Source organism: Bactrocera neohumeralis, chromosome 2, assembly GCF_024586455.1.
Source record: "Bactrocera neohumeralis isolate Rockhampton chromosome 2, APGP_CSIRO_Bneo_wtdbg2-racon-allhic-juicebox.fasta_v2, whole genome shotgun sequence".
NCBI classification, from domain to species: Eukaryota; Metazoa; Arthropoda; class Insecta; order Diptera; family Tephritidae; genus Bactrocera; species Bactrocera neohumeralis.
In genome coordinates this window covers 58,112,721-58,140,679 of record NC_065919.1, presented here as the reverse complement: position 1 = coordinate 58,140,679, position 27,959 = coordinate 58,112,721, and the positions used below count along the sequence as shown (strand labels likewise).

At 33.7% G+C, this 27,959-nt stretch overlaps 1 protein-coding gene across 11 annotated transcripts in view; it reads left to right on the top strand.

Moving 5' to 3' along the window:
* The window catches only part of LOC126751346 (segmentation protein cap'n'collar), a 153,740-nt gene that overhangs the window by 51,983 nt on the left and 73,798 nt on the right, over positions 1–27,959 (top strand). For 10 of the 11 annotated variants that reach the window (XM_050461544.1, XM_050461543.1, XM_050461540.1 and 7 more), the window contains exons 4-5: positions 17,153–17,317; positions 19,278–19,365. In XM_050461544.1, coding sequence (XP_050317501.1) covers positions 17,153–17,317; positions 19,278–19,365 — 253 coding nt within the window. The remainder of the gene's footprint in view (positions 1–17,152; positions 17,318–19,277; positions 19,366–27,959) is intronic. The other variant, XM_050461542.1, reaches the window with a different exon arrangement.

Sequence of the window (27,959 nt, the reverse complement as noted above, 5' to 3'; positions counted from 1 at the left end):
CCGCGAAGCCCGGCTATCTAGTAGTAGAACATAAGAGGATACGGGAGCGCCGAACCACTCCCATTCTACCGATAGCGGTTATAGGGCGCTTTTCCTTGCTAGCTCATCACCTTTGCAATTTCCTGCGATTCCACTATGGCTTCTAAATCATACCAGTCTTACTACAAAGAGACTATTGATATCACTCCTCGACCAACGCATTGTTAATGAGTTCAAGACTGTTATCGCCGTCCAGCTATCTGAGTGAATGGTCACTTCTCTGAAGGAGACCGCTCTCCGAAGCAGTAGATCTACTGCTACCTTAATGGCTGCAAGCTCGGCTTGGAAGGCACTGCAATAGTCAGGATGTCTGAAGCTGGAGTTGATAGAGAGCTTCTGACAGTAAACCTTTCCCCCCAAGCTTTGACCCATCTGTAAAGAAACTAATTAATTATTACAAAGATTTTTCCAACCGGGAGTTTATAGTTCTGTATTGAGCGTACCAGCCATATAAATATACATACATAGTCGTTATATGTATGGCAAAAGAAGGAGCAATTATTTCTCATTGGAGATTTATATAACTCCATGATCCATGAATACACACAGTGTGTGAAGATATCCGATTTTTTTCAGATAAAAAAAACAAACTTTTTGTTATTTGATGTATGTAACTGGTTTTTTTACATATCTTTAATTGAGGTTAGGAAGCCAAGTAGTTGGTTAACACTGAAATTAGATCTAAAACCTATATTTTTGCCATTTTACGTTTTTCCAAAGGACACGTACTTTTACCGGAAATCAAGTTAAACCGTTTTTAACCGTTAAAATTCAAATATATTTAATTTTAAATTTCCTGAGCTCTCTTTTCTTGAGGTGCCAGATATCTCCTCATATTTCATAGGTGGAGAGCAGAGCATAAAGCTGAGTTTTAATTTCGAAACATTTGTAGAATTTCAAATCTTCAACGACAAATCTTTAGATACGGAAACTTTTTATTAACGGCGAATACTCTTCGTAGAATAATGTAAAACCTGGACCACCTTGTTAGTTTCTAATGAATTCTCTGAAATAAATTTTAGCGAAAAGTTTCAAGTGTTCAGTTATCTATCAAAATTTGTTTAAGATAGTTTTCCAGGAAAAGTGGTTAAATACCAGTTATAATTGTGGGTTCTTTGAAGAGTTAAAAGATATGCCAGCCAATTTTTTGTCATACTTAGTTTAGTTGTAGCAATTTGAAATTCCCAAAGCTTTACGAAATAATCATTAAAGCGAATAATGATAATAATAAATAATTAATTATTACAAAGCTTTCTCTAAACCGGGAGTTTATAGTTCTGAGTGTGTGAGCGTACATATGTATGCGTATAAATATACATACATACATACATATGTATGTACATAAGAGTAAAGAAGAAGCAATTATTTCTCATTGGAAGGATGCCAGTATATAACACACATGCATACATAAATGCATATCTACTTACATACATACGTATGTACATACATACCTACGTACATACATGCATACATACATACATGCATACCCACACATGTATGTAAAATACTTGCTTGCATTTGCCATTCACATTCCTTCGACACTTTTTCTTAAATGTATGTATGTATGTAACTGGTAATTTAATAACAATTTCTTTAATTGTTATGCGCAATTCAGGTAGCCAAGTAGTTGGCTATCAACCACACACTAAACCATTAAATCGCACGCCTCCCTGCCACCCCACTCCACACCGCGCAAGTTCCGTTAATTGCCATTGTTCGCATTCAAGTTGCAAGTGACCAGCGTCCATCAGCAAAAACAAAAAGAAAATGTGGTTATAAAAACCATAAAACAAGCATTTTTAGTTGAAGACAATAAGTAAAATGGCTATATGTGTATCTATGTATGTACATACACACACAAATATTGATACGTCTATATGTATGTATGTATGTGAAATGCGGTAGTAGAAATGCACATTTGCTATTTTAAATACTTTTTATGCCCAGTTTATGTTTTATTTGCATACATGTATACCAGTATGGTTTTCTGTTTTTATTGCCACTCTCGCGTTTTTTGTTTCAATTACCATTTACGGCTGCTTCTCCTACTTCATTTGTATGCAGTTACGCCCCTTTTATTGCGTCGTCATTGCTGTGTTCGTTCGCATGGTTATTCCTGTTACTTTGTCGTTGGTAATCGTTTTTTTTTTTGTTTTTGCTGGCGCGAGTGCTGCCACCTTTTCGCTGTTGTGTAACGCCAATGATTTTGATTATCCAACGCAGACTTTCAAATGACTTCCGGTACAAGGCGGCGCTTAGTTCGAAGTCTTCTTGTTCAGTAAGCGTAAGTAGCTTGAATTGAAAATTTTCGCAGGCACTTAAGTTAGGTTGTAGAAATTAACCGAGATCTAACGCTGTTTCGGTAACAGTAAATGCCTATATTTATTTTCGATTTTCGAATGAATTTTGAAATAATGTGGAGATTTAGTATGTCTATAGTCTCTGCCAAAGTTGAGTTGTTTAGAGATGACACTGTGAACTAGTAGTACTGTTTATTGCAGAACTGAAAAGGAATTCCAAAATTCTGTTAAAGTGGTGCCGACCAGAGTTGCCATACCAAGACACCGCATTGCTACTTTAATCTTTGGAATAACACTAGATTTTCATGATGCTTAGATCACCGAATGGTCGTAAGTAAGTCAACATTTTATAGATAAACAGACGTAATAGAAGGAAGATTTATAGGCTTTTAGGTTAGGTTAGGTTAATCTGGTAGGGCAATGAGCCACGCATAGACCAATTTGATCCTTTGTGATACCAGTCCAAGATGGGGTAAGAGTGGAGTAGCTTGACGCGAATTTTAGAGACTGTCGACACCACCTCCAGTGTATCATACTGTGGGGACGCAGATGCTTACAGCGTATTCTTGCCAATGCGGGACAAGTTCACGAGAGATACTCCATTGTTTCACTGGTACCCTGCTCCAAGCCTTTCCTGCACTCTTCTCGATCTGTCAGCGCCATCTTGCGGGCGCGTGTCGCCACCAGACAGTGACCAGTGACCAGTTAGTATTCCCAACATGTTTCTACAGTCTTTTCCTTCGAGTGTCAATAGGAATTTTGTGTACTTCCGATCTACCGTTTTACACATGACTTTTGCAGTTTTGCACCCAGATAACACGTTCCATCGGGTTTTGATTTTCTTCACCATACATCTGTCGAGATTGTCGTATAGACAAAATCCACGGGTTTCCAAATGTTGATCACGTTTTCGGATGTTAGCCGTACGCCATTTTTGGCAATCTCATCCGATGCCTTTGTGACCTGGCACCCAGTAGAAGTGAAGTTGCTTACTTGCTTTTAAGTTGTTAAAACTTTCTACTATCGCTTTTTTTCAGTATTTGAACTTAGTGTTATAGACGCCCATAGCTATAAACGCGTTTTTCCTGGAACTCTGAGTCGGTAAGGACGATTTCTCCGAAACGCCTGCTTTGATCAACTTGAAATTTTCATCCGACCTTCTTAGATATGTGTTTGTCAGATAATGATCAAAGAAATATGATTTTTGATAATACACTCTGTACTGCAATTTTTTTCTAAAAACCGGGATGCTGCCATTTTCTAAAATTTGCTTCTGGAATTGAGCTGATTTTAAGGAAAAAAATTTATCACTCTGACACCTCACCTTCGAAGCTAAAATTAAACTTTTTTGATTTTTTAATTTACGAACTAAATTTCAATTTAGAATTTTTTGTTGTTTACACGTGGCAACGCTGCTTTAATACGCACACCGTTCGCCTAACCGCAATTACTGTCATAAACATAACATACATACATATGTACGTATGCATGTAAATAGTGCTCGGCTCGTCATCGACTCGTCGTTTGTGTGGAAATTGCTGCGAAAGTTCACATGTCAAATCGATTATGGGCGTCAACAAAATATTCGCAATGTGTCTAATTGATTACTGCAACTGTCATCGAACCACTCGCTGATGAGAAGTAAACATTATAATTATCGAAAAAACTACACATTGTACAATATATAGTATGTGAGAAGGTAGGCCAACAACTGCTGGCGGCGAAAGCGCAGTTATAATTTATGTGGCTAACTGTAAAAAATTCAATAAAATATGTGGAGGCCTTTTTGTGAGATTTTTTTTTTTTAATATTTTTTTTTTTTTTTAATATTTCTTTTTCAATATTTTTTTTGTAATAACGGCTTTCCGAAAAGATTTCCTGCTTGGATTTCATGCAATCTGACATAATCACCAGCTCATTACAGGCCAACAATACATAATTCCTACGATGGCGCACGCTCTCTGACAAGCAAATGATTAATCTACACAAATGTGGTCAAGTCAAAGTGTTTAAATGTCATTGCGCTGTCACCGCAGTCGTTTTTTTTTTTGTGTTTGTCCTTTTGAACTTTATGGCAACGCTTGTCTCGACTCTACGAAGATCACTTGTCTTTACATCAGCTTCAACGCCGCAAATGCTAGAGGTGCCGCTTAATTTTTTACATTCGCTTTAGCCTCAAATTGTATGTATGTTTGTATGTCGACCTGTCAGATTTTGGTGTCATCGATTTTTCGTGTATTTTATTGATGATGTGTCTGACGATCTCTGAAGTTTTCATGCTAAATGTAAATTTCTAAATACATACTTTCACTGCTTTCTCCGCCTCCTTGAAGCAAGTGCGCTTGCCGTTCCATGCCGACAAAAGAACTATTTGTCAAACGTTCAACACAATATCCATCATTAACCGCAAAATAGGCATAAATGTTGGACAAAGTGTGTTCGCACTGCCCAGTCGTCGCACGGCCTTTGAATGCTCAAGGATATATTGTGCCTTAAATTCGGTATTATAAACGACTTACGTTTACCTTTCGCTGATCAAAAATACATTTATCTTGTTTATCTTGCGGTTGCCATCTTAGCGGGGCACACTGCCTACAGTCCGTCTGCCCGACTGGTTCGTTTCAGGTGGTCCACACGATCTACATACAAACTATACATACATGCTAAGAGCCAATTGTTTGATCGAATGTAAAGTTTTTTTTTCTTTTTTGAGAATTTTTCATGTAAACTTCTTTGTTTTTGTTGTTTTTAGATTATTTCATAGTTACCAAGATTACTTTTTCTCTATTTGTTGTTAGCGTTGAGATTGTGGTCAGTGGCAGATGATGCTCAATACACCATTCATATCGCTTTGATGTTAAATATTTTGACATAAAGTGATTTTAATTGGTTTTTTGGGGGGTCATTAGCGTTCTTGCGACAAATGAGCGATGCATATAAACGCATACTTTAGTTAAGTTCAAGTTAGCTGTCTATATCAGGCGAATACGGCGGCTGCGGCACGATCTTGGTTGCAATTTTGGCGATAAACTCACGAAGAATCAATGTGGTGCATTATCGTGGTGCAAAACCCAAGAGTTGTCGGCCGATAATTCCGACCTCTTTTTCACGATTAGCTACGCGCAGACGACGCATAACACTCAAATCGTATTCCTTGTTGACAGTTTGGCCGGTCGGAAGCAATTCGGAGTGCACCACATCTCGATAATCGAAGAAAACTGTCAACATAATCTTGATTTTTAACATGCTTTGTTGTGGTTTTTTCGACTTCGGCTCAACTTTATCATGATATTCGGTCGATAGAACGTCTGTTTCCTGGTCGTAAGCATAGATCCAAGACTGGTCGCTAGTAATAATACGTTTCATCAAATCCTGGTAGTCGAAAAGCATTGTTTCACAGACGTTGCCGCGACGTTGTTTTTCAAAAAAATTGAGTGATTTTGGAATCAATCGTGTTTTCACTTTTCTTTAGACCCAAATGTTCTTTCAAAATGTTTTTTACTGATCCTTCTGATATTCCAACGATGCCAGTAAGATCTCTCACTGTTAATCGTAGATTCGATTAGAAAGTCTTACTATTTTTTGCCCACAGTAGTATATGTATGATAAGAAAGCTAATTCTCTCATAGGCGGAATTAATTTTTTTTGGTGAAACCAAAGCTTTAAATATAACCTAAAGAATTCACTAAAGGAAATATAAATATTTAAACTTTGGAAATTTTTATATATGCATATTACAATTTTCAGCTTTGAGAAAGCAAACCCAATCAGGATTTTCAGATGTTTTTTCTTGAGCAATTTTAGCCTAGAATTTCTGGGATAATTGGTTTATGAGTTCGCATTACATTTCATCGTTATAAGTTTACTGATAAATAACATAAATCTACCGAACACCTAATGAGAGATTTATAGTTTATTTGCGCTAAATTTGTATATCACCTCATATCCATGTCAAATGTCCAAAAAAACATTGAGGTTAGCAATTGTAAGAGAATGGTCTGAAAACACGCGCTGTTCCCCAGCTCAAACATTAGAGGAAATGAGAATTAGAAAATGAGTTGCGTAGCAAACTGAAAGACAAAAAGTATGTATATAACTCTTGACCCAAAAAAATAGAAATTTTCAAAATGAATTTTAGTGTCTGACATTTTTAAGTACTTAAACATTAAGTTTAATCAAATACAACATTTTTTTGCAGACTTGTGTTCTGTCATTTTTCCTTTTTCACTAACATCCACTCAAAATGAGATTCGTTATAAAATTCTTTTAATCTTAAAGAAACTCTCTTCAGACTTTCTTCAGGTTTATTTGCAAGTTCTCATTTTTTTATTCATCTGAGATCAAAAAGTGATCAAACTTCTATAGAAAACTTACTATATATTGTTTCAGAAAATGTTATAATGGGTTGTCAAAAAAGTCTTGCGGTATTTTTATTGCATTTTTTTTTTTTATTGAAATTGAAATGAATTTTTGATGACTCATGCCCAGCTCTTGACCGATGCTACGGCTGCTACTATGCCGGTCTCTTTCGACCAATTCAGCGATTTTATCGCAATTTTCGACGACAAGCCTTCGGAGCGTGGCGCATCTTCGACCACCTCTACACCAGAACGAAAACGTTGAAACCATTGTTGTGCGGTGGAAATGGAAACTGTATCGGGTCCATAAACTGCACAAATTTTATTGGCGGCTTGAGATGCATTTTTGCCTTTATCGTAGTAGTACTGTAAAATATGCCGTATTTTCTCTTTATTTTGCTCCATGTTTGCGACGCTATAACTCACGAACGACTTAAAAGAAACGACAATCAATCAAACACGTGTTAGCGCGTGAAATAAGCTTTCCAAAAAGATATAGCATGACATGCTCTTCAAATAAAACCAATTTTGTGAAAGCAGTATAATCGTAAAAAAAGGAGTGAAAAAAGTTTTATGAAAATCGAATGAATTTTTCAAAGAGATTCGCACACTTTTTTACTTATATTTCCTGGTAAAAATTTAATTAAAAGTCTGGAAATGATATACTCCGGAGCATCTGATTTTCATCTCGCCTTACTAAAGGCGATTTTCAAGTTTTGGCATCACTAAATCGCCATGTGATCATCGATACACCTAATGCCAGAGCCAAAAACTTGTATGAAACGATAGACCATTTATCGTAGAAAAAAGGACTTGTTTGAATATACAAACGGTTACATATGTCAAAGCTTTCACTCACTTGTTCTCACACTTAAATTGTCTTTATGGGGGTGTTGTGAAGAACCGATGATTTCCAAACAATCTATAAGCAATTCAGACCAACAGATCAGTCTTGAATATGAAAGCAATTCTACAAAAAATGTCAGTTGCCATTTAGCGCGACACAAAAACATGCAACAACAATATAAATTGAATTGTAGAAAGGCAATAAAAAATCGAAACTTTTTTTCGGCTACAGAAAAATACACTTTGGGGGCCTATAAACAAATTCGCTGTGCTATACGCTATATACTGTCGAAACGTTCGCATTAATTAGCTGAAGGACGCGAACGCCTGTTTTGGAAACTTGATTTTTCAAAACCGTATTCGAAGGCTATTTCACGTATACGTTTGAAGAACGTCAACAGTAGCTGCTTATACACTTAGATAGATATTTAGTAAAGAAACACAGTCAATTTATTTTTGTAAATCTCAAATGAATTGGGAAAGTTAAGTAGTTTTTTAAGACTGGCCTAACCGCTCCGAACCGAACAATCCGTGCTATTTTTGCGACACAGACTTTTTTACTTGACTGTAGATATGGAATCCGTAGCCAAGCCCTTGACATACTCGTACTAGCTTAACAGGAACCATCACTGCGATTACGATCGCTATAGATAATAATATAAAGGAAAAATTTTGTTTATGTTAATTTCAAGTTAGTTTTCAGTTAACTATATGTTATTAAATTGGTTATTTGGTATATAATATTTGGCATTTTTTGAGTTATCGGTCTGAAATTTTGCACACGTTCTTCTCTCCCTAAAAGACTGCTCATTTGTTGGAATCACCGATATCGGACCACTATAGCATATAGCTGTCATACAAACTGACCGATCAATTTTAAGTTCTTGTGCGAAAAAAAAAATATTTTACAAGATATCATCACGAAATTTGGCATAGATCATTTTTCAAGGCAACGCCACAATCTGCGAACAAATTGTTCCAATCGAACCACTATAGCATATAGCTGTCATACAAACTGACCGATCAATTTTAAGTTCTTGTGCGAAAAAAAAAATATTTTACAAGATATCTTTACGAAATTTGGCATAGATCATTTTTCAAGGCAATGCCAAAATCTCCGAACAAATTGTTCCAATCGAACCACTATAGCATATAGCTGCCATACAAACTGACCGATTAAATCAAGATAAAAAACTTTTTATTCAGTATGAAATGAACATGTGAAGGGTATGATTAACAATTTTTTTTCTGTATAAATTTTTTCTTATTATTTCAAATCCGTACTTAAAGGGTAGTTCCACTTCTTCAAAATTAAATTTTTCATTCTCGAGAAATTTGTTGTAACCGATGATTTTTCATCCATATTTTAAAACGTTTATTTTTTATTCCTTTCGTATGGTTTTCTGGAAGATGTTTTTATTGTTTTAGACTTATACCTAAATATGTAGCATGCCACAGCTCGTTGAAGAGAAAAAATAAAGCTGCTAGACTTTCCAGCAGCATACATTTCACTGAAATTCCTACAAGTTTTAATTACAATTTCGATTAAACTAAAATGAAACTGGCAGATGAAGTCATGGGGACGCAAATAATCAACTGGACAGACCACATACATACATACATATGTATATGTATAAGTACATACATTTGTTCAATTTTTGTATGTATTTGAGCAAAGTAGGAAAATAAAAAAATATCTAAACGCCTTTTGTTGCTTACACAGCGGCGTACAGTCAATTGCGCAAGGATAAAGCGCAAAAGTAGCAACGCGGTGTGCCTGCGTATGTGTGTGTGAAGTCTGCTGCCATTATACTCGTATTGGTGAAATCATCCCCTTTTGGCGTTGACTTTTAATTGCACATTTTTATGTAACATGCGCAGAGTGCGCCAACAACAGCCACCAGCACTCACACACATGCATATCAAAGGCAATATGGTTTTGCTATCCTGCCTACACTCAAACACACATGCGCAAGCAACAGCATCAGCTCCTTTCAGCCAATTGCACTGCTTGGCTGCTTTCGTGACTGTGTTACATATATGTAAGTGTGTGTGTGTGTGTTTGTTTGTGTATAAGTGCGCTGCCGGCGTTGACGTTGATCCTTGCTGCCGCTGCCAACATTTCGTTTTTTGTTTGCTTTCGCTCGCTGGCCGCGGCGCATCTAAAGGCCGTCCATTTTTGTGCTGAGTAATACAGGAGATAGGCGTGGTTAAATGGAATGATTGATTGTATCTTTTTTTCTCGTGCAACCATGCATGTATGAGTGTGTGTGTGTGTATGTGCAATAGTAACAACAGCTTGCCACATTGTTGTTGTGGCATCATTAAAGCGGCGGCAATCTCTTATGTGCACAACCGTCGCTACATGTGCTTTCAAGTTGCACAAGCGAGCGGCGAAAAAAGCGTAATTCTATTTCTTTGTTTGTACATACATATGTATGTATGTATCTCTGCGTGTGTTTGTTGGTGCACAAGGGTTGGCCGTAGCGTTTTTGTTGAAAATTCTTACATTTTCATTATGAAAAATGCGCAAGAATATGAAAGAAATTCTACAGAAAATGTCAGTTGACATTTAGTGCGACAGAAAAAACATGCAACAACAACAACAATAAAAATTGAAATGTAGCAAGGCAATTCAAATGTTTGTGTGTTCATGCCGGCGTGGAAGCGAACACAAGCGCATGTGACCGGCCACTCAATTGGCCATTCAGTTTTCATTAAAGCGCGCCTACTGAGGTAGTTCTGCGGTGCTTTGTTGTTTTTATTGCAATAACAAAAAATATAATATATTTCTACTACACTTTTTTGTCGTTTTGGAAAACAATTTAATTAAGCCATCAATTGTGTGTTGCATGCAACCAGCTGTGGCAAATACGTTATATGTTTGTATGTATGTATGTATCTATGTGTGTGTGTATACATATACTTATGTTTGTATCTATGTACCAATGTTATATGTACATATGTATGTACCTATGTTTGTATCTATGTACCTATGTATGTGTGTGTGTTTGTATGTCATATGTACATACATGTAGCCTCCGCCGTGGCAAGTGTTGTGTCATGCAACATAAGCTGTTACATATGTACATATGCGCACCAGAAAGTGCCTGCAGTCACACAAACACACACACACACACTCACAAATAGTCTTAACTGCATATTTTACTTGCATTTAAATACCCGACCGCTTTGCCCCCACTCGCACTTGTTTGATCTGTTTACTTTACGACTTACCATGCAGCTACCACATTTCTACACACGCATACATGCAAAACTGCGTTCTCTGCAGTTCCGGGAATCCCGTCACTGTCGCCCTAACCGATTTTGACATGCAAAGTTGGTCTCATCCCACTAATGGATGCGATTATGCTGCGATTATCTTTGGTTTAAACGTCACTGTGTTGATCCTTTTGCTCTTGGACGGACAATAAGTCCGCATATCTACTCTGCATCGCTGATCCTCACCGCCAACGACTACCTGTTGTGGTTGACATGCCGAAAATTCCACCAACACCATTTCGTGTTGGTTCTCCTTTTTGCCGCATTTTTTCCTCCGCTTCCTCACCTCTTCACCGTCACTCTGCTTGCTTGTTGCGACTTAAAACGCCTGCTTTTGTTCAACTGCCACGCCGCCGTTTAGTTGTCGGTTATTGTGGCTGCGCTTTGTTGCTTTTGTTGTTGGGTGTAGTAAGTTGTTGACTTGCGAAAGGATTAAGTGCGTCGGTGCAGCGTTAATAATGCATCATTAACGCTATAATTTGAGGCCGAGCGTGAATTTGCAAAAAAAAAAAAACGAAACAACAAAAAAATCAATTTGCAAATTTTGCTTGGAATTTTGCGAATTTCTGTTGAAACAAAGCAGTATGCATGTGTACTGCAATAGTAAGCATATAAAATTAAGCGGCAATCTAAATTGATCGTCAAATGTGAGGAGTTTTGATTGCTTTTTGAGTGCAGATTTTGGATAATAAGTAATTATTTTTTTTGGTTATTGGACCATACCAATTTTTTTCGAGCGCTGAATTATGATTAAGACAGTGATTTCTCCATTTTTGTAGTTCGCTTTCTAGTTCGAAATATTTGATTTTAAAGTTCGAATTTGAGCTTCTTATAAATTATGGTGAAATAGAATAGAAATTCATTTGTGGTTAGCACCACGACCTAAGATCTATTGTGCCCTCTCCTCTATCACATATGTTTGTATATTCACAAAGGCCCAGCACTTTGATGAACTCTGAGCAACTTTCTAAAGAAGCCATGCCACCTATGTTGGACAGATGTTTTTGGAGCCATAAATTATTGTAAATTAGCTACTAAAAAAATAAAAATATGTACATAATCTATTTTTGGCTAATATTCCAATGGATTATAGTATTTTTTCGTCGCCAATACAAATTTTTGATTTAACTCAGTTTGTTATACTAAGTATACATTAAAGCCGCTTCGGCATCTCTAATAGGAAACGGCGTGGGATTAAGATTATTACTGAAATAACGGGACATTTATTCTTCTATGAAACGTGTAAGAAGAAATAGACCATTTTCTTACTGGTATATTTGATTTTCTCCATATAATTCCGCCGTTAGTGATAAAGGCTCACTTGGGAAAATTTTTACACCTCCTCGTATTGACAGTCTTCTAAGATCAACTGCCGCACAAATTATAGGTTTACTTAGCACAATTCTTTCGGTGATAGATTGCTCTAATATCGTTGATTATCATCGGGTTCATTCAAGATAGTATCTTACTCGTGTCTAAGTATTAACACTTTGATAGTTTTCGTCGTAAAATTTATATTTTTGTTGTCAATTTTGGTTGTTTTGCCAACTTTAAGCAATCTTACGGTTTTGTCTTTAAGGGGGTATTCTTGTCTAGGATTTTGAAAAAATCGATTTTCTTTGCATATCTTGAAAGTTTAGACTTTCAAAAATATGACCTTGGAAGATTTTTTTAAAATTCGACTTATTTTCGGAGATACAGCCGATTTTGTGACGTGGCGTCCGTGTTCACTAGAATTGTCTCCTAAACTTCAAACGCGTTTTTCTCAAAACTTACTTTTTCGGAACGATACCCACGATTTCTCAGGTTCTACTGGACCGATTTACTTGAAATTTTTATAGAGTCTTCTTTATAGGCTTGTCTGTGGTTGGAACTAACCCCATCCCCAAATTTTTATTTTTATTATTTTAAAAAAATTCGAAATAGTCAGAAAAAGTGATCCAAAAAAATTTTTTTTTTCAGGCAGTCGCCATTTTGTGAAAAAAAAAATTTTCCCACTTTTCCGTAGTTCCGGCCATTGCGACATTATTCTAGATTAATAATTGTTTTTTTTTTGGTATCAGATAAATAGGAGGGTTGAAATCATGGGTATGGTCACGTGGACATTTTTAGAGACCCTCCACTTCGTCAGCTCATAATTTTTTTACTTATTTTTTAGGTTTTAAATTTTTTTCTGTACTCTTCTAAAATTAACAAATAACTAATAAAAAAATTAATGGTAAAAATATTAATTGCCTTTTTTTACCACACTTTAAAAATTACCTGAAATTCATGCTTCTAGACCAGAATACCTCCTTAAAGCTAAGCAACTTTTTAAACATAATTATATGTAGTATGTGAAACTTTGTCATTCAAAATATTGCAATTGGTCGCAAATTAACCGTGGCTGAACAATGCTTTTCATAATAAATAGTTTAGTGTGAATATATTTTTAAGCATAGAATGTATTTTCAGAGAAGCCAGAATATTGAAATTAAACAAAAGACACTACTAAAACTTTAAATCCGCTTTTCTCCAAACATGGTTTTCTTAGATGGTAAGGAATTTTTATCCGGAACAACTGGATGGTTCTACTTGACACTTTCAAGTGAGCTTACGAGATAAATTTGGCAGGTAATGATCGAAGTAGTACGATTTTTTAAGCTGCTCTGAAGTGTAAATTTTTTCACAAAACGCGGTTTGTTTTGTAAGGACGCTATTTTGTCAAAAACCAAAACTTTGACTAGCCCTTTGTAATAATATTTTTTTCTTTTGATTTTTGGATTTCAAATAATTTGAAACAGGAAATCCTCCTCTCCGTTTAACATCTCTTTTCGGAGGTCCTTCTGGAGTTTGGCTATGGGATTAAAGGAATCCAAATTTCTTCAAAATTAATTGCCGAATTTACTACTCAACAAATCTGAAGAAAATACTTGTGACTGATGTGCTAAGAAGTCTGTGGGGTATTTGAGGTGTCTTGTTTACGAATTTACAACTATTTTTAACGTTTTAGTTGTTGTTGTACCGACAGAAAAAATCCTGAAATCCATGGTGCCGAGTTGACCTTGTCATTTTTGTAAATGGTAGTGGTTGGATCCCTAAAACACTAAAATTCTACGTGTTTGGAAATTTTGGCTATCATCTTCGGTTTTAGCAACAGCCGCTAACATCACAGTCGCAAAATGATTGGAAACTAGTGTTGCATACCTTTTTATCTACTTTTTTTTTTAAATGCCTCTTTAAAATCCACAATAAAACGCATTTTTTTGGACTTCCTAGTAGACCATACCTCCTAAATAAATATACTTCTTTCCAATCGTGGGACAGTCCACCATAAATAAATCACTCATTCAAGTACCTTATGACTTCGAGATTATTTTGATTAATTTCTGTGATTATATTTTTGTTGCTTTATCTTTATTTTAACGTTCACCATGATAATACAGGGTTTTCCAATAAAAGTGTTATGATTTCTTTTCTGAAAAAAGCACACACTAATTGTTAAGAAAATTCAAATATTTTTTTTATTTAATGTAAAGTACAATCGACGCATTAGGTTCTGAATATAACAGCATTCAAATGGCCTGCAGCACTTTTTTTTGCAGAAACAAATTTGAGAAAGCCAAATTTCGAGTACTTTTTCCACTAAATCAAATCAAATAAAATCAATAAAAATAAAAAAATTAATAAATCGTTCAATATTGACTTCTAAAGCTTGCAGAGGATCTGGTTTATTGCTACATACCACTGACTATATACAAGTAATAACCCCACAAGAAGTAGTCTAATGGTGTTAAATCACAACTTCTTGGAGGCCATTCAATCTTCCAATTTCTTGAAATATTCGAATCTCCAAACTTTACTCGCATTAATTCGGTTGTTGCACGTGCTGTGTGGCACGTAGTCCCGTCTTGTTCGAACTAGATGTTGTCAAGATCTACCTTTTCCAATTGTGGCCAATAAAAGTTTGTTATCATCTATCTATATCGCCCTCCAATGACAGTAACGATGGCACCAGCTTCATTTCGAAAGAAGTAAACACCGATGATTCCAAAGAACCAAAAACCACACCAAACTATCAATTTAGTTGAATACAAGTATAATGGTTGTTCATGAATAAATTGTGGATTTTCTTCGCACCACAATCGATAGTTTTGTTTATTTATCGCACTATGAAAGTGAGCCTCATTGGAGAAGATGATTTTCTTAAGAAAATCATTATCGTTTCGTTGTTCCGAGGCAAAAGCAGCAAATTCAATACGTTTATTGTATTCCAATGGCTTCAGTTCCTGAGTCAGAACAATTTTATATAGGTGCAAGCTTAAAATCCAGGTTGCGTCTTGAGACAGTCGCAAATCTTGAGAGCGTCATGACAAATTGCTTTCTTTAGCAACTTGTGCCTGAACGATAGCAATATTTTCATTACATCGAGCGGTTCCTTGTCTTATTCGTACTTGAATATTGAGTAAAAAAAAATGTACGCTCGAAACTTTCAAGAATTCGACGAAAGCGGGCACAGGTAGACGATTATTAAAATGACAAAAGCGCACGAGAAGTTGCAATTGGAGAACGATTATTTTGATAACAAATTTGAATAATTTTTCAACGTTGTTCTTGCGTATACCATTTCCGGTGACCCCTCGGAAAAAAGATGCGCCTTACAGAATCATCTAAAGTGAAAAATACGTGTTTTAGTTAAAACCTTAACTTAGAACTTGGACGAAGAAAAAAAACTGAAAACTCGCCTTTAGCTGTAATCGAAAAAAAGAAAATCCCTCGTCAAAGTATTTAAGAATTGTATCTCAAAGACCTATGTAAATATCATGAAGATCGGTTGAGTAGTTCTCGAGAAATCGTGCCAACCGACTCCAAAAATACAGTTTCGAGAGAAAGGCGTTTACAGACGGCGCACTTAGCCTAGCTAGCCTCGAGCGCACAAATTCTCAAGGTTGTAACTCTCGAAACTCGGATCAACTGGTAAATTTAGAACAATATTCTAGAGGTGTTGTAGAATTTAATAAGTAAATAAGAAAAAATCGATTTTTTTAAATCCCGTTTTTTTTTTTTGAATATTCTCGTATATAAATTCTATTAAATGGACAATAATATATTTATTCACACATTTTTAGAAATATTTATTAAATAATAAAATAATTGTTGAATGTTCTGAACGCGACTGTTGTGATGAAATAAGCGCTTGCTTCTTTTTCTTTTTTTTGTGCACAAAAAAAAACTCCAATTGTTCATTTGCATATCTGCTACTTATTTATCAAAAGAATTTTACGACTCCGACGACTTAATCTTAACGAAATGGAAACAATGCTCTCGCGTATTATATACGAGTATTCGTAATAAAAATTATGAAAGAGAATTCCCCTAGAAACTCTTTTGTTGCGTTAAAATTTCAGTCAGGCGACGCTGAAGAGCATAAAGAAAGTCTAAAAATAAAAAGCGTTCACTGATAAGAGATCTCTTTTCGAATTAGTGACGATACAACGAATCGTAGCGCCGAACATTTTAGACGAGTACAATGAGGAAAGTACTCATCGGGCTTATCTTGCTTGCGGAGCGCTTATCAGGCAGAAGAGACTTGTAACGTACACACGCGTCAGCTATAGCCCGTATTTGAGACCAGCAGTCGTCATTTAGAGCAAAAAATAAAGAATCACGAATCGAAAAACAAAAATAATCTGTCGCGAAGAGTGTTTTGCCGAAGAGTTCCTAGCCTAGGCATGCCCATACAGTAGTCTCTTAAAGCCATCGCATAAAAAAGACGTTTTCAGCGTTAACGGAGCAAAAATATATTTTTTTTATAGAAATACAAACAAACATATTTTATAGACATTTTCAAAACAAAACCGCCGAAATTTGCACAAAAGTGAGACACAGTGTTCGAGCATTAAAGAAGTGTGAAGGACAATCAATTAAAAACAAAAGTTGTTCAATACAAGTAAAAAGCTCGTATTTCTTACGTGAAAGTGCTATTTAATAAAAACGCAGTTATAAACTTACAAAATGAAAACTTTCATAAACACAGTGGGTTATTTTACATTATCTATTGTTATTTTTTTTTTTTTTTGTATTAAACAACTTGACTCATGCCATCGACCAAGCAGATTTATGTGCATATATAAAATATATATTTAATATATAATATATATATGTATTCTATATATATTTATATGCCGGTCGGCATGGAATATTCCTTTATTATTTTCGCACGCGCATACATATATACATACATACATATGTACAATTTTATATTTATAACAATTTTTGATATGTTTTTGGTTTTGGCCGCCACGAGGTGTACTCAAACTTCTTCCACCTACTAAATTCTTATTCCAGGAGAGCGAAATTATCGATGTGCTCTGGAAGCAAGATGTCGATTTGGGTTTTTCATTGACACCACCGCATCTGTTGAATGCAACCGCTAATAACGGTAGTAAGGGTGCTGGCGCCGATGACGAAATTGAGAATTTGAAAGCGCTGAAAGAGCTTAAATTAGATAAGGTAAGTGTGAGCAGCAGCGACGTCGGGGGGTCGTCGGTTGTGTATCGTCTGGTAGAAAAGCATACGATAAGCGTGTGCTTTCAACTCTCTTTGGAGGCGCGAACGGGGTAAGAGTGTGCGATTTAAACGAAAGCACGCAAAAGCGTTGTAGAACTATTAGATATAACCCATTTCAAGGGCAGGTGAAACGGTCAACTTTTATTTAATTTTTTTTGTTTAAGTTCCATGTCGGAAAAACGACAGTTGAATAAGTTCACTGTAAATGTGGCGCTGGGTATGGGGTGATCTTGTTTTTAACCCTGAAATAGTGTTTGGTAAAAGTTGTCAACTGTTGATTTTTTAAATTTATAAGATTGGCAAAGAAAAAATATATGTGTGTACCGTTTGCTGAAATATTGTTAAATATTTAAAAATTTAATGTACCCAAATGTAGTTGAGAAATTATTGAATATTTTCTTATGCCGTTTTGTAGTCCTTATTGTTAACTAAAGTCTTTTCAAGGTTCTATAGAGTAGTAATGACAAAAGGCAAAGGTTCAAAAACATGAGTTCGTTTGAGTAAAGCTCTAAAAGTCAATGATTCTTAAACATTTTTCTCTATAGAGCTCTAAAAGCTATTGTTTCTTAAACAGTTGTCTCTATAAAGCTCTAAAAGCCAATGTTTCTTAAAATGTTTAATCTATAAAGCTCCAAAAGCCCATATTTTTTACAAACATTTTCTCTACAAAGCTCCAAAAGCTAATGTTTCTTAAACATTTTTCTCTAGAAAGCTCTAGAAGCTGATGTTTATTAAACTCTCCTTTAAAAAGCTCTATATTTCTTAAACATTTTATCTCTAAACTCTATGTTCCTTAAACAGTTTTCTCTAGAAAGCTCTAAAAGCCAATATTTTTTAAAAAATTGTTTCTATAAAGTTCTAAGTTTCAATATTTTTTTGTAAAAATTTTCTTTTCATGCTCAAAACTAAATGCAGCGAAGAATAACAATTTTGAAATATTTCAAGAAAAATGTTTTTCTTGCGGTCAGAAATACTAAAAAATAATTTTGGACAACAACTTAAAAAAAAAAATCCATAAACCTCAAAAACTAGCTTGTAATTTTGAAATTGGGCTTATATAATTTTTTTAAAAATTATTTAAAATTTCTTTATAATTAATCTTAACTTATATAAGCTCCAAAGAAACTCAAAAATCTCTATAAAAATCTTCAATATCGTCTCAATATACAATATATAACATAAAAGATCTAAAATACCCCGCCACATCAACTACAGGTTAAGTACTGTCTTCCAGAAATTACAAACAACTAACAGAATTTTTGAGACAAAAAACAAAATACTCTGAAATCGTCTTAAATTAAATAAAGGAACTCTCTTAATTCCGCTACGCGAAACTGGGCGCTCAGGTCTCAAGCTGTAGCCTACACACACACACACACCAAACAAGTGAGGGCTGAGCGCCAAAGTTCGCTGATCTTCACATAAAATGCGCTCAAATCAATGATAATAGATTGAAAGTAATTTGCATTTATTAAAACTTAGACGTTATGGACCAAATCCATTCAGATTCAATGTGAAATTTCGGGAGTTTAGTTGTAAATATATAGCTCATATATGCTTATAGCTAATATAAAGTGAGTGTGTAAAGGCATTTGAAAAAAAAAGATGTGTTGGTTCGAGCCCATTTTAAAAGGATTCGTGAAGAGATCACGCAATCTTATAAATTCAACGAAGTCGAAATATTATACCTATACGAATAGAGGGCATACCTATGTACTGAAGCGCAAGGTGAACGAGGACGCATTAAGCGCCTGCCACAAAAAAACAAAAAAAAAATAATACTAAAACAAGAACAAAAAAATGTTGACGGACCAACAGCAAACTCGTGACATTTTCCATGTTGTTTTTCTAAAATTATTTTTTTTAATTTTTTACTAATTTTTCATTTGTTACTTTAATGTAGCCAAGCTTTGAGGGTAAAGATGGCAATGATGCTGGCGATATCGATGATGAATGGGCTGGTATACCCTTCACCGTGGACAATGAAACTGGTGAGTCCAAGCAATATTTTTGTTATTGTAATGTTGGTGTATAATATACTTATGCTGTGCCGAACTTTGCCGAACATATTCGTGCTTTTGAATGCAGGACATTAATGAGCTAGCCGAGTGTGCTCGTGTAGACGATGTATGTATGAATATGCAAAGTTGTGGATTTTAAGAACAATCGTGTATAGGTATATACATACATATGTATATATACTAACCTATGTGCATACATATGTATATGTAGCGCTACAAATGTCTTATGCGCAATTGAATGTTGAAAATTTTCCAATTTAACTGATATGTACATCTGTGTGTATACAAACAGACAAGTATACTAGTGCATAAAGAACAGTTATTTAGTATTCTGAGCTGACTTTATTGAAAGAGTACCATATCGTCATCTTAAATACAAAACAACGTATCATAAAAAAATTCAAGTTTGAGCTTTTTATTGCTTACGATTCGCTACATCATATTACATAAATATAACCAATACATATAGTACAATTTTATAAGCAAAATACAAAATTTTGTTTCAAACTGAAAGGTTTCTATTATATGACTTTTCCTTCGCCTGCAAACTTATTATATGATTAGTGATGTTACGTTTTTTTGCATTTTTGTTGACGAAAAAAATTTTAATATATTTTTTTTAGGTTTGAAAATTTTAGAAAATTTAACCGTTAGATATAAAGGTTAATTTTTGCAACACGTTTTTAGGATATAGACTCTATACATACAGAGCTAGGCACTACTATTATTCAACCGTAGAACTCTGTTGGAGGTTCTGATCTATAATTAAATACGTGTATTTATTGCATAATTATAAGAAAATTTATTAAAAAATTACGAAAGAAAATTAAAAAAAAAATTATTAAGCATATATGTATGTATACATATATTTTTATAGATCTTATAAACCTGTGTAAATACTTAAACATATGTATTCTGTTTAAATACATACATACATATATACATATGTATGTTCATCCATAGTTGTACTCACATATGTACATATGTATGTACTTACACATACACACTAAAACATCTCTTCTTAACTGCCAAAGGCTTCCATATCGCATATATGTACATACATATGTATGTATGTGTAAAAACACTTATGTATGTATGACATATATTAATTTTAAATATTTTTTCTTATAGATAATCTTCTTATCTAGTTAATAACCCCAGTACGCGTCGAATACAAAGTGTCACGATAAGCAGTTATATTTTATCTAAAATGCGATGGAGATTAAATTATTTGTAGATAGTTACCTTTACAAGCTTTCAAGAAGAGGGTGTGATGCTATTTCAGAACATAAATTCTAGATAACTTTTATTATTGTAGATATTTATTATTTATTTATTTTTAACTTTTTTATTTTTATTTAAATTTATTGTTTATTTATATTTAATTTTTTTTTTATATTTTTATTACATTACGAAATAGCTGTATCTACAAAATATGATTATAACTTTTTTTAAACATAATTCAAAAACAGGTAATTAAATATTTCCTTAAAAAAATAGTTTTGAATTACAATGAGAAGGTTTAAGGAGCGAGATACCTTTAGAATTTTCAAAACATTAAAAATGTTTTTTTCGCTCTAATCAATTGAGAAATTATTCAAACATATAGTCCCGCAGTTTCATTGGTTTACTCCGAATATTTTCAAAGAAATAGGCCCTAGAACCATTGCACTTCATGCTGCGGTCTATACAACCGGAGAACTTTGAGGAAACGAGCCCCTCGAAACTAACTTTTTTCATCCGGCCGTCAAATTTGCGACCGAATTATTTAACCGATTTGTTTGAACTAATGCGTGTTTTATAGACAATTGTATACTGAAGTGCGTGAAAGAGCGCTTTTCCGAGAAAAATGGCATTTGACAGTTGTTTAAGTATTTTGATCTCGAAAAACACAGGTATAAATGGCACTTTTTACATAATCCTGATCTACATCCCCGATTTCTCGAAATTCTCAAAACCCCTCTACTATGCACTTGATAAAAGCTTACAGATTAAAAAAAAATTTACTTTTTTCGTTTCGGACAAGAAGCCTAGCCAGGAAGTTGATGGTCGCAAACAAAAGTCATTCAAAGGGATTGTTGATATTTCCGCCATTTTGGTTTTTTTTTTTTTTTGACATAAAATAATTTTTATTTTGAAGTTCAATAATATCTCTTAATATATACATATGTATGTATGTAAAAAATCGGATGTGATCTGTTTTTATTCTTCCATAAAAAAAAATTGGGAAAAATTATCTTTTTTGTCGGTATTAAAGGTATCTCCTCCTTAAGGATACTCACGCAATAAATAAAAAAATATATAATATATATTTACATATATTTTATTTTTGGTTAGTTTTCTGGTGTGTATGACATATATGCACATACAAATACATTGCAAAAAAATCGATGCTATAATTTGTATTAAGGGGCTTCAAAAAAGACGTTTTGCGGTGACCATTATATCACTGAACTGGATTCACTGAAATTAAAAAAACCAAACAGATTTCGTTAAAGTAATGTTAAATTTAGTAAAGCAAATCGAAGGATTTATCAAAATAAAATTACTTGACAAAATCGATTTTGGACCAAAATTTCGGAATTAAATTGGTATAATCTATAATCGGTTTAGACGTTTTCGAGTAATATTGGACACCGACTTTGAAAACAACATTTTGAGAAGAAGGCGTTTAAAGTTTGGCCTTGTACTTCCAAGCACTCTGAAACGACTTTTCAACTTTGCGTGCAACTTTCGAAAATATTCACCGGAACGATATGAAGTTTTCGGTGTGTATTCTTAAATATATGTATATATGTACATACATTAAGAAAAAAAATAAAAAAAAATCGATTTTTTGAAAATTCTAACTGTTTATACCCTCTTAGAAAACAATCAAAAATTATTTCTTAATGTTTTATACCCTTCACACCTAAAATATTTTCCTAACAAGAACATGATTTTAATCGGTCAGTATGACAGCTAAATGCTACTACAGTGATCCGATATTCGGTTTCGACAAATGAGCAGGTTCCTGAGTAGAAAAGGACGTGTGCAAAATTTTGTTTGCATGTTATGCAACTTGAATTGCTTGGAGAAATTTAACTAAAATATTTACGTATGCTTTTTCTTAACCAAAAAATATGTTAAATACAACATATTGTAATTTTAATTTTTTCATTTTAACAATCTTAGAAAAATCTTAATAAAAAAATTTCAATCTTAATAAAATTTAAATATACAATAGATAAATGAAATATATTGCGACCAAAATAAAGTAATATATAAGCCCTTAAGTACTTTAGGGAGCAAAAAATACAATCCGAGCGAAATTTTGACGCAGTTGATCTGTTGGCAACAAAAACTAAGACTTCCTAGTGTATGTTTAAAATGCAATATTTTTCGTAGACGCAATAAGTTGAAGAAAATGATAGCGATGGTGATGATGCTGATGATAATTAAGCTGATTTTATTTATATAATCGTTATAGTGTTGTTAATATTAGTGCTAATATTTCTAGCAATACAGATAATAATAAGAATAATTTTCCGTTTCACTTCGGAAAGGTTCTTTTTAAATGATATCATTACTTTTTATAAATATATTAAAAAATAAGTAAATAAACTTGTGACATTTTTTTTTAACTTGAATCTTAATGAGGCCGTCTATAAAAGGCGATTTTTGGGAGTTGAGAAAAAAGAATACCGTAGCAATTGTTTTAAAATTGTAACGGCATATTTTTATATATTTTAATACAAACTTTCGACTGCCCTTAAAAAGGTGCTCCACTACTGCAGTGATTCCGCCTTCTCCGTGGATGAAAAAAAAATTCTCTACTAAAGACCGTCCGTTTGTCTCCGAGTAATAACTCAAATAGTTTCGAAAAAAATGCACGCGACGCGACGCCTTTTTTCCAAAAAATGCAATGTTTTCGGTACCAGTCGAGATTTGACGCGCTTGAGGCCCAAAACATCCTTCAAAATGGTATTGTCTGAGCCTTTCGATATGCCAACTTCATCAGCAAGGTCTCTAATTGTTAATCGACGGTTTTTCAACACCAAATCTTTGATTTGTTGAACGTGAGCTTCGTCGGTTGAGGTTGATGGTCGCCCTGGACGCTCTTCGTCTTCGACACGGTCACGGCCGACTTCGTACTCACTATACCACTTGTAAACATTTGTTTTAGACATAGCCTCATCACCAAAGGCTTTCTGCACCATCCTCAACGTATCCGCAGCAGAAAATTGATTCCGTAAACAAAATTTAATGCAAATTCTTTGCTCCACAAATTTCGACATTGCAAAAAACGAAAAACTCACTTTTAGCAGCTCACAAAACGACACGTATCTCAAACACTAATGAATATTTTGACATGAAATTTGACATAAATGTGTCTGACAGTACTACCAACCCAAAAAAAAAAAAAATAATTCTCCAAATCCTTCGACGCGCGCAGTTTAAATTCAAATGTCACCTTATTTTTTGGGCACAGTAGTATGTAACTCAAAAAATATTCGATATTTTTATTTCAAAATTTAAAATGAACAAAAATTTGTTTGCAGTTTATTAAAGGTGAATATTTTCCGCGTTTTGTCACATACTTTTCAGTTTTTTTTAGCGAGAAGAACACTTAAAAAATTTCAATTGTTTCACAAAAAATTATGTAAAATATTATTATTTAAACAAAGAGATCATGAAAAAATATTTATAATAAAACACGAACATTTTTCTTTGACTTCACAAAATTTCATTGATTTATCTCCAGTAGTTTAGGAGAAAATAATTTTACAATTTTATCGTGCTCTAAATTTCAACCTTCAATAACTTTAACAAAAAAAAAAAAAAGAATTTTAACGAAATATTTATATCCTAATGAACAGCTAATTTTCAAAATCGGAGATTTTTCGAAATTTTCATGGACCACTTGACGTGGTTTGACCCTGTTTATACTTACATATAGTACATATTTGCGCTATACTGCCGCTCTTGTGCCATATTTTTTCTCACACCGCCTCAAGTGTCAACCACACAACAGAGCTTTCGCACTTTCATACATATGTTACCACTAATAATAGCGTCGATAACACACATTAATATTAATATACAAGTCTGCCTTTTTAATTTACCACAAAGAAGTTAGTTAATAATTTTATATCTTTATCTGTTAGCGAAGCGATAAGCGTGCTTGTTGGAGCTTAAAGCTTCTTCAGCTTTCCAGTGCTCATGTTTGTTCTAACGTTATCTCTCAAAATTATGCATAAACATATTCGTTCAAGCACAATTGTGCTTTTCGGCTAATTTGTCAGGAGTCCTGCCTCGAATATGGCTTACAGTTAATGTGGCAGCGTTTATTAATTGATAAACATATACATATATGTATGTATATTAGAGTGATTCAAAAAAAAAAAAAATTTTTTTTTTCGTTTCGTACTCGGAAAAATATGTTCCTAGACACCTCAAAGAAAGGCTCTCCAAACATGAGTTTTTAATTGTAACGGGAAGGTCCTCCTACATACAGTTTTATATTTTTTCTTATTATCAGATAGAAAAATTAATATCTCGCTTCCAACTACTTGAAAAAATAGTTTGTTCCTTAGATTTTGTAGGAAATTGAATGCTCTAAAATATGGTCTCTTATGATTTTTTTCGTAAACCCAACCGTTTAAAAGATATTATCTTATGAATTTTATAACTCAATGAAAAAAAATTATTATGAATAGATTTTTGGAGAGGCTTTCTTAGAGGTGTCTAGGAACCTATTTTTCAGAGTATCAAACGAAAAAAAAAATTTTTTTTTTTGATCCACCTTAATATGCATTGATGTTTGACGATGAATATCTCGTAAACGCTTAACTTAATCGAAATATCATAGTAGACCATTTTTATAGAGCATTCAATTTCCTACAAAACCTAATTAACAAGATATTTTTTCAAGTAGTTGGAAGCGAGATATAAATTTTTCTATCTGATAATAAGAAAAAATAGAAAACCGTTAGGCGGAAGACCTTCCCGTTACAATTAAAAACTCATATTTGGAGAGGCTTTCTTAGAGGTGTCTAGGAACCTATTTTTGCGAGTACCAATTGAAAAAAAAAAAAAAAAATTTTTTTTTGAATCACCCTAATGTATATATACATGTACATACATATTTGTCATTGTATTTGTGTTTTGCTTTCGCATCATTTATTATAATTTGCTTGGCCTCCAACGCGCGAAAGCTGCGGCGTTTAAGAGCGCTTCAAATTCTTATTCAATGCCGCTGCATTGGATGGAAACAATTTTGATAGAAAAAAATCGTTTTTTATACAAACACTTTTTCCGATAAGAAATTTCGCTGTGGCGGAGCGATAAGCAACGGCTTTTATTTTTTTACTTTGTAGAAATTATACGCTTTTAATCACCGACGACAGACACGAGTTGTGACTATAATTTCTTATTATTGTAAATATAATATATTATATGCATATAATATATATTCTCATTATGACATAGTTATAGGAGAGCTTTGTTGTCAGATGATTCAAGCTGAGTTCAAAATATGCATTGTTTTTGTTATTCTTTAATTGCAGTGGAGTGAATTTGTAACGTTTTCTCGAGCCTCAGGACATATAGATTTGCATGAAGCACTCTGGAACGCATTATATTTTAGTCCTTGTCAGTGTATCGTCAAGTAATTTTTATATTGCTCCTTAGTACTTATTGTAATATAAAATTTTTGGTCTTCATATTCGGACGTGCTTTGTGTTCTAGAGCTCTGCCTCTTACTATTACAAAAAAATATATAATTCTCTCAACTTATCACCGAAAAATGAAGCAGGTTAAATTATGGGTTATTTTTTTAATTTAATAGGAATACATGCTGATAACAGGATAACATTATCGGAAATCAAGAATTGTTAAAAGTTCGGTTCTAATTATTCTTATTATTTTTATTCTTATAAACTCTCTATTCCTTTATGGACCTGTAGATAACGTTTCTGCCGTTCGTTCAATTACCAGTGGTGAATTGGCGTTTATTCTTAAAAAACTTTTTCAAATTGTCGACAGTTTCCTGCCTAAAAATATACAATGCTAAAAATATCGTCACATTATTTGCTCTCTTAGACGTCATCAAATAACTTAAAAACATCTGATCCTGTATATATGTAAGTTGATATCCAGTACCTTCTGGTATTTTTTACTGCATTCACATAACTTCTTCGATTATGTCTACTCAGCTCGTCATGGGTCTGAGTAATTGCTCGGAAATGCTTTCATTTTTAAATAACACTGCTAGAGGAAATAAGAATTCACTTGTTCCCGTAGTTGATCTTGAGGTGGACCTCCGAAAAAGGTATCTGCAGGTTTTTAAAAATTAATTTTAAAACTATCTGTAAGCTAAAAGCAAAGAAAATTTATTATTATTTTAGCTGAATACAGACGATCGATCGAAGAACTAGTCAAAACTAATCACACCTCAATGTGGCTTAAAATCGAAATTATTGTCGAAATATTATTTCTTATATATTTACCGGACAATATATCTAGGGATGCCACATAAGAATTTCAAGCTAATCGGTCCAGTCGTGTCGCTGAAATTTTGCTCACCGACTCTGAACACAGCCTTTTGAGATACATGCGTTTAACAACTCGTTAGACGATCACACTGAATTAAAAAATTCTTGCAAATACCCTTAAGGGGCTACATACAGTTAGAAGGCCGAAAAAAGCAAATTTTCAAAAAAAAAAAAATTCTGAGAAAAATTTTAAATTTGTTGATTAAAAATTTTCACTTAAATTATGGTATCTTTTAACTGTATTTTAAGACTCCGTATTAGTAAAAATATTTATTTGGAAAGGAACGACAACCGAACTCCTGGAGATCCTCTCCAAGAAGGCGTTTTGCGGTGACCACTGTATCTCTGAACTGAATCCTCTGAAATTAAAAAATCAAACAGATTTCATTAAAGTAATGTTCAGTCTAGAAATTAATCGAAGGAATTATCAAAATAATTTTTTCGACAAAATGGCAGTTTCTCAAAAAAAAAAAAAAAAAAATCGATTAAATTTCTTATAAAACTTCTTTTCGTATTTGTAATCAAACTTTTTTTATATTTATTGTATGTATAAATATGTACCATTTTGGTCGACCAATTTCTGCCATTTTTCCGCTAGAGGCATTACTCATCAGTGTAAATCGAATTTTCGAAATTTCCAGAACGGAAGCGAGCGAACCATTGTTATGCTACACGAACTGATATAATATTTTGGTTAAATGAAGCTTAAAATCTCATGTTTCCAACACTATATGCTATGACGCAATGTGATTGGTAGCACTGGAGATATACGACTGCAACGACATCTATTAACAAAATACGAAAATACTTTTTCGACTACCCAAATATATGTACATTAAGAAAATAAAATAAAAAAATAAATCGATTTTTTTGAAAATTCTAGCTGTATATAACCCCTTAAATGGTGTGTAAGTTTCAAAGTGAACTGATCGAGAATCTTACAATAACCATGAATTGGATATATTATTTTATTGCCCATCGTGTTTTGCTTGATAACACACACTGTAAAAAATCGGAAATGTCAGGCAA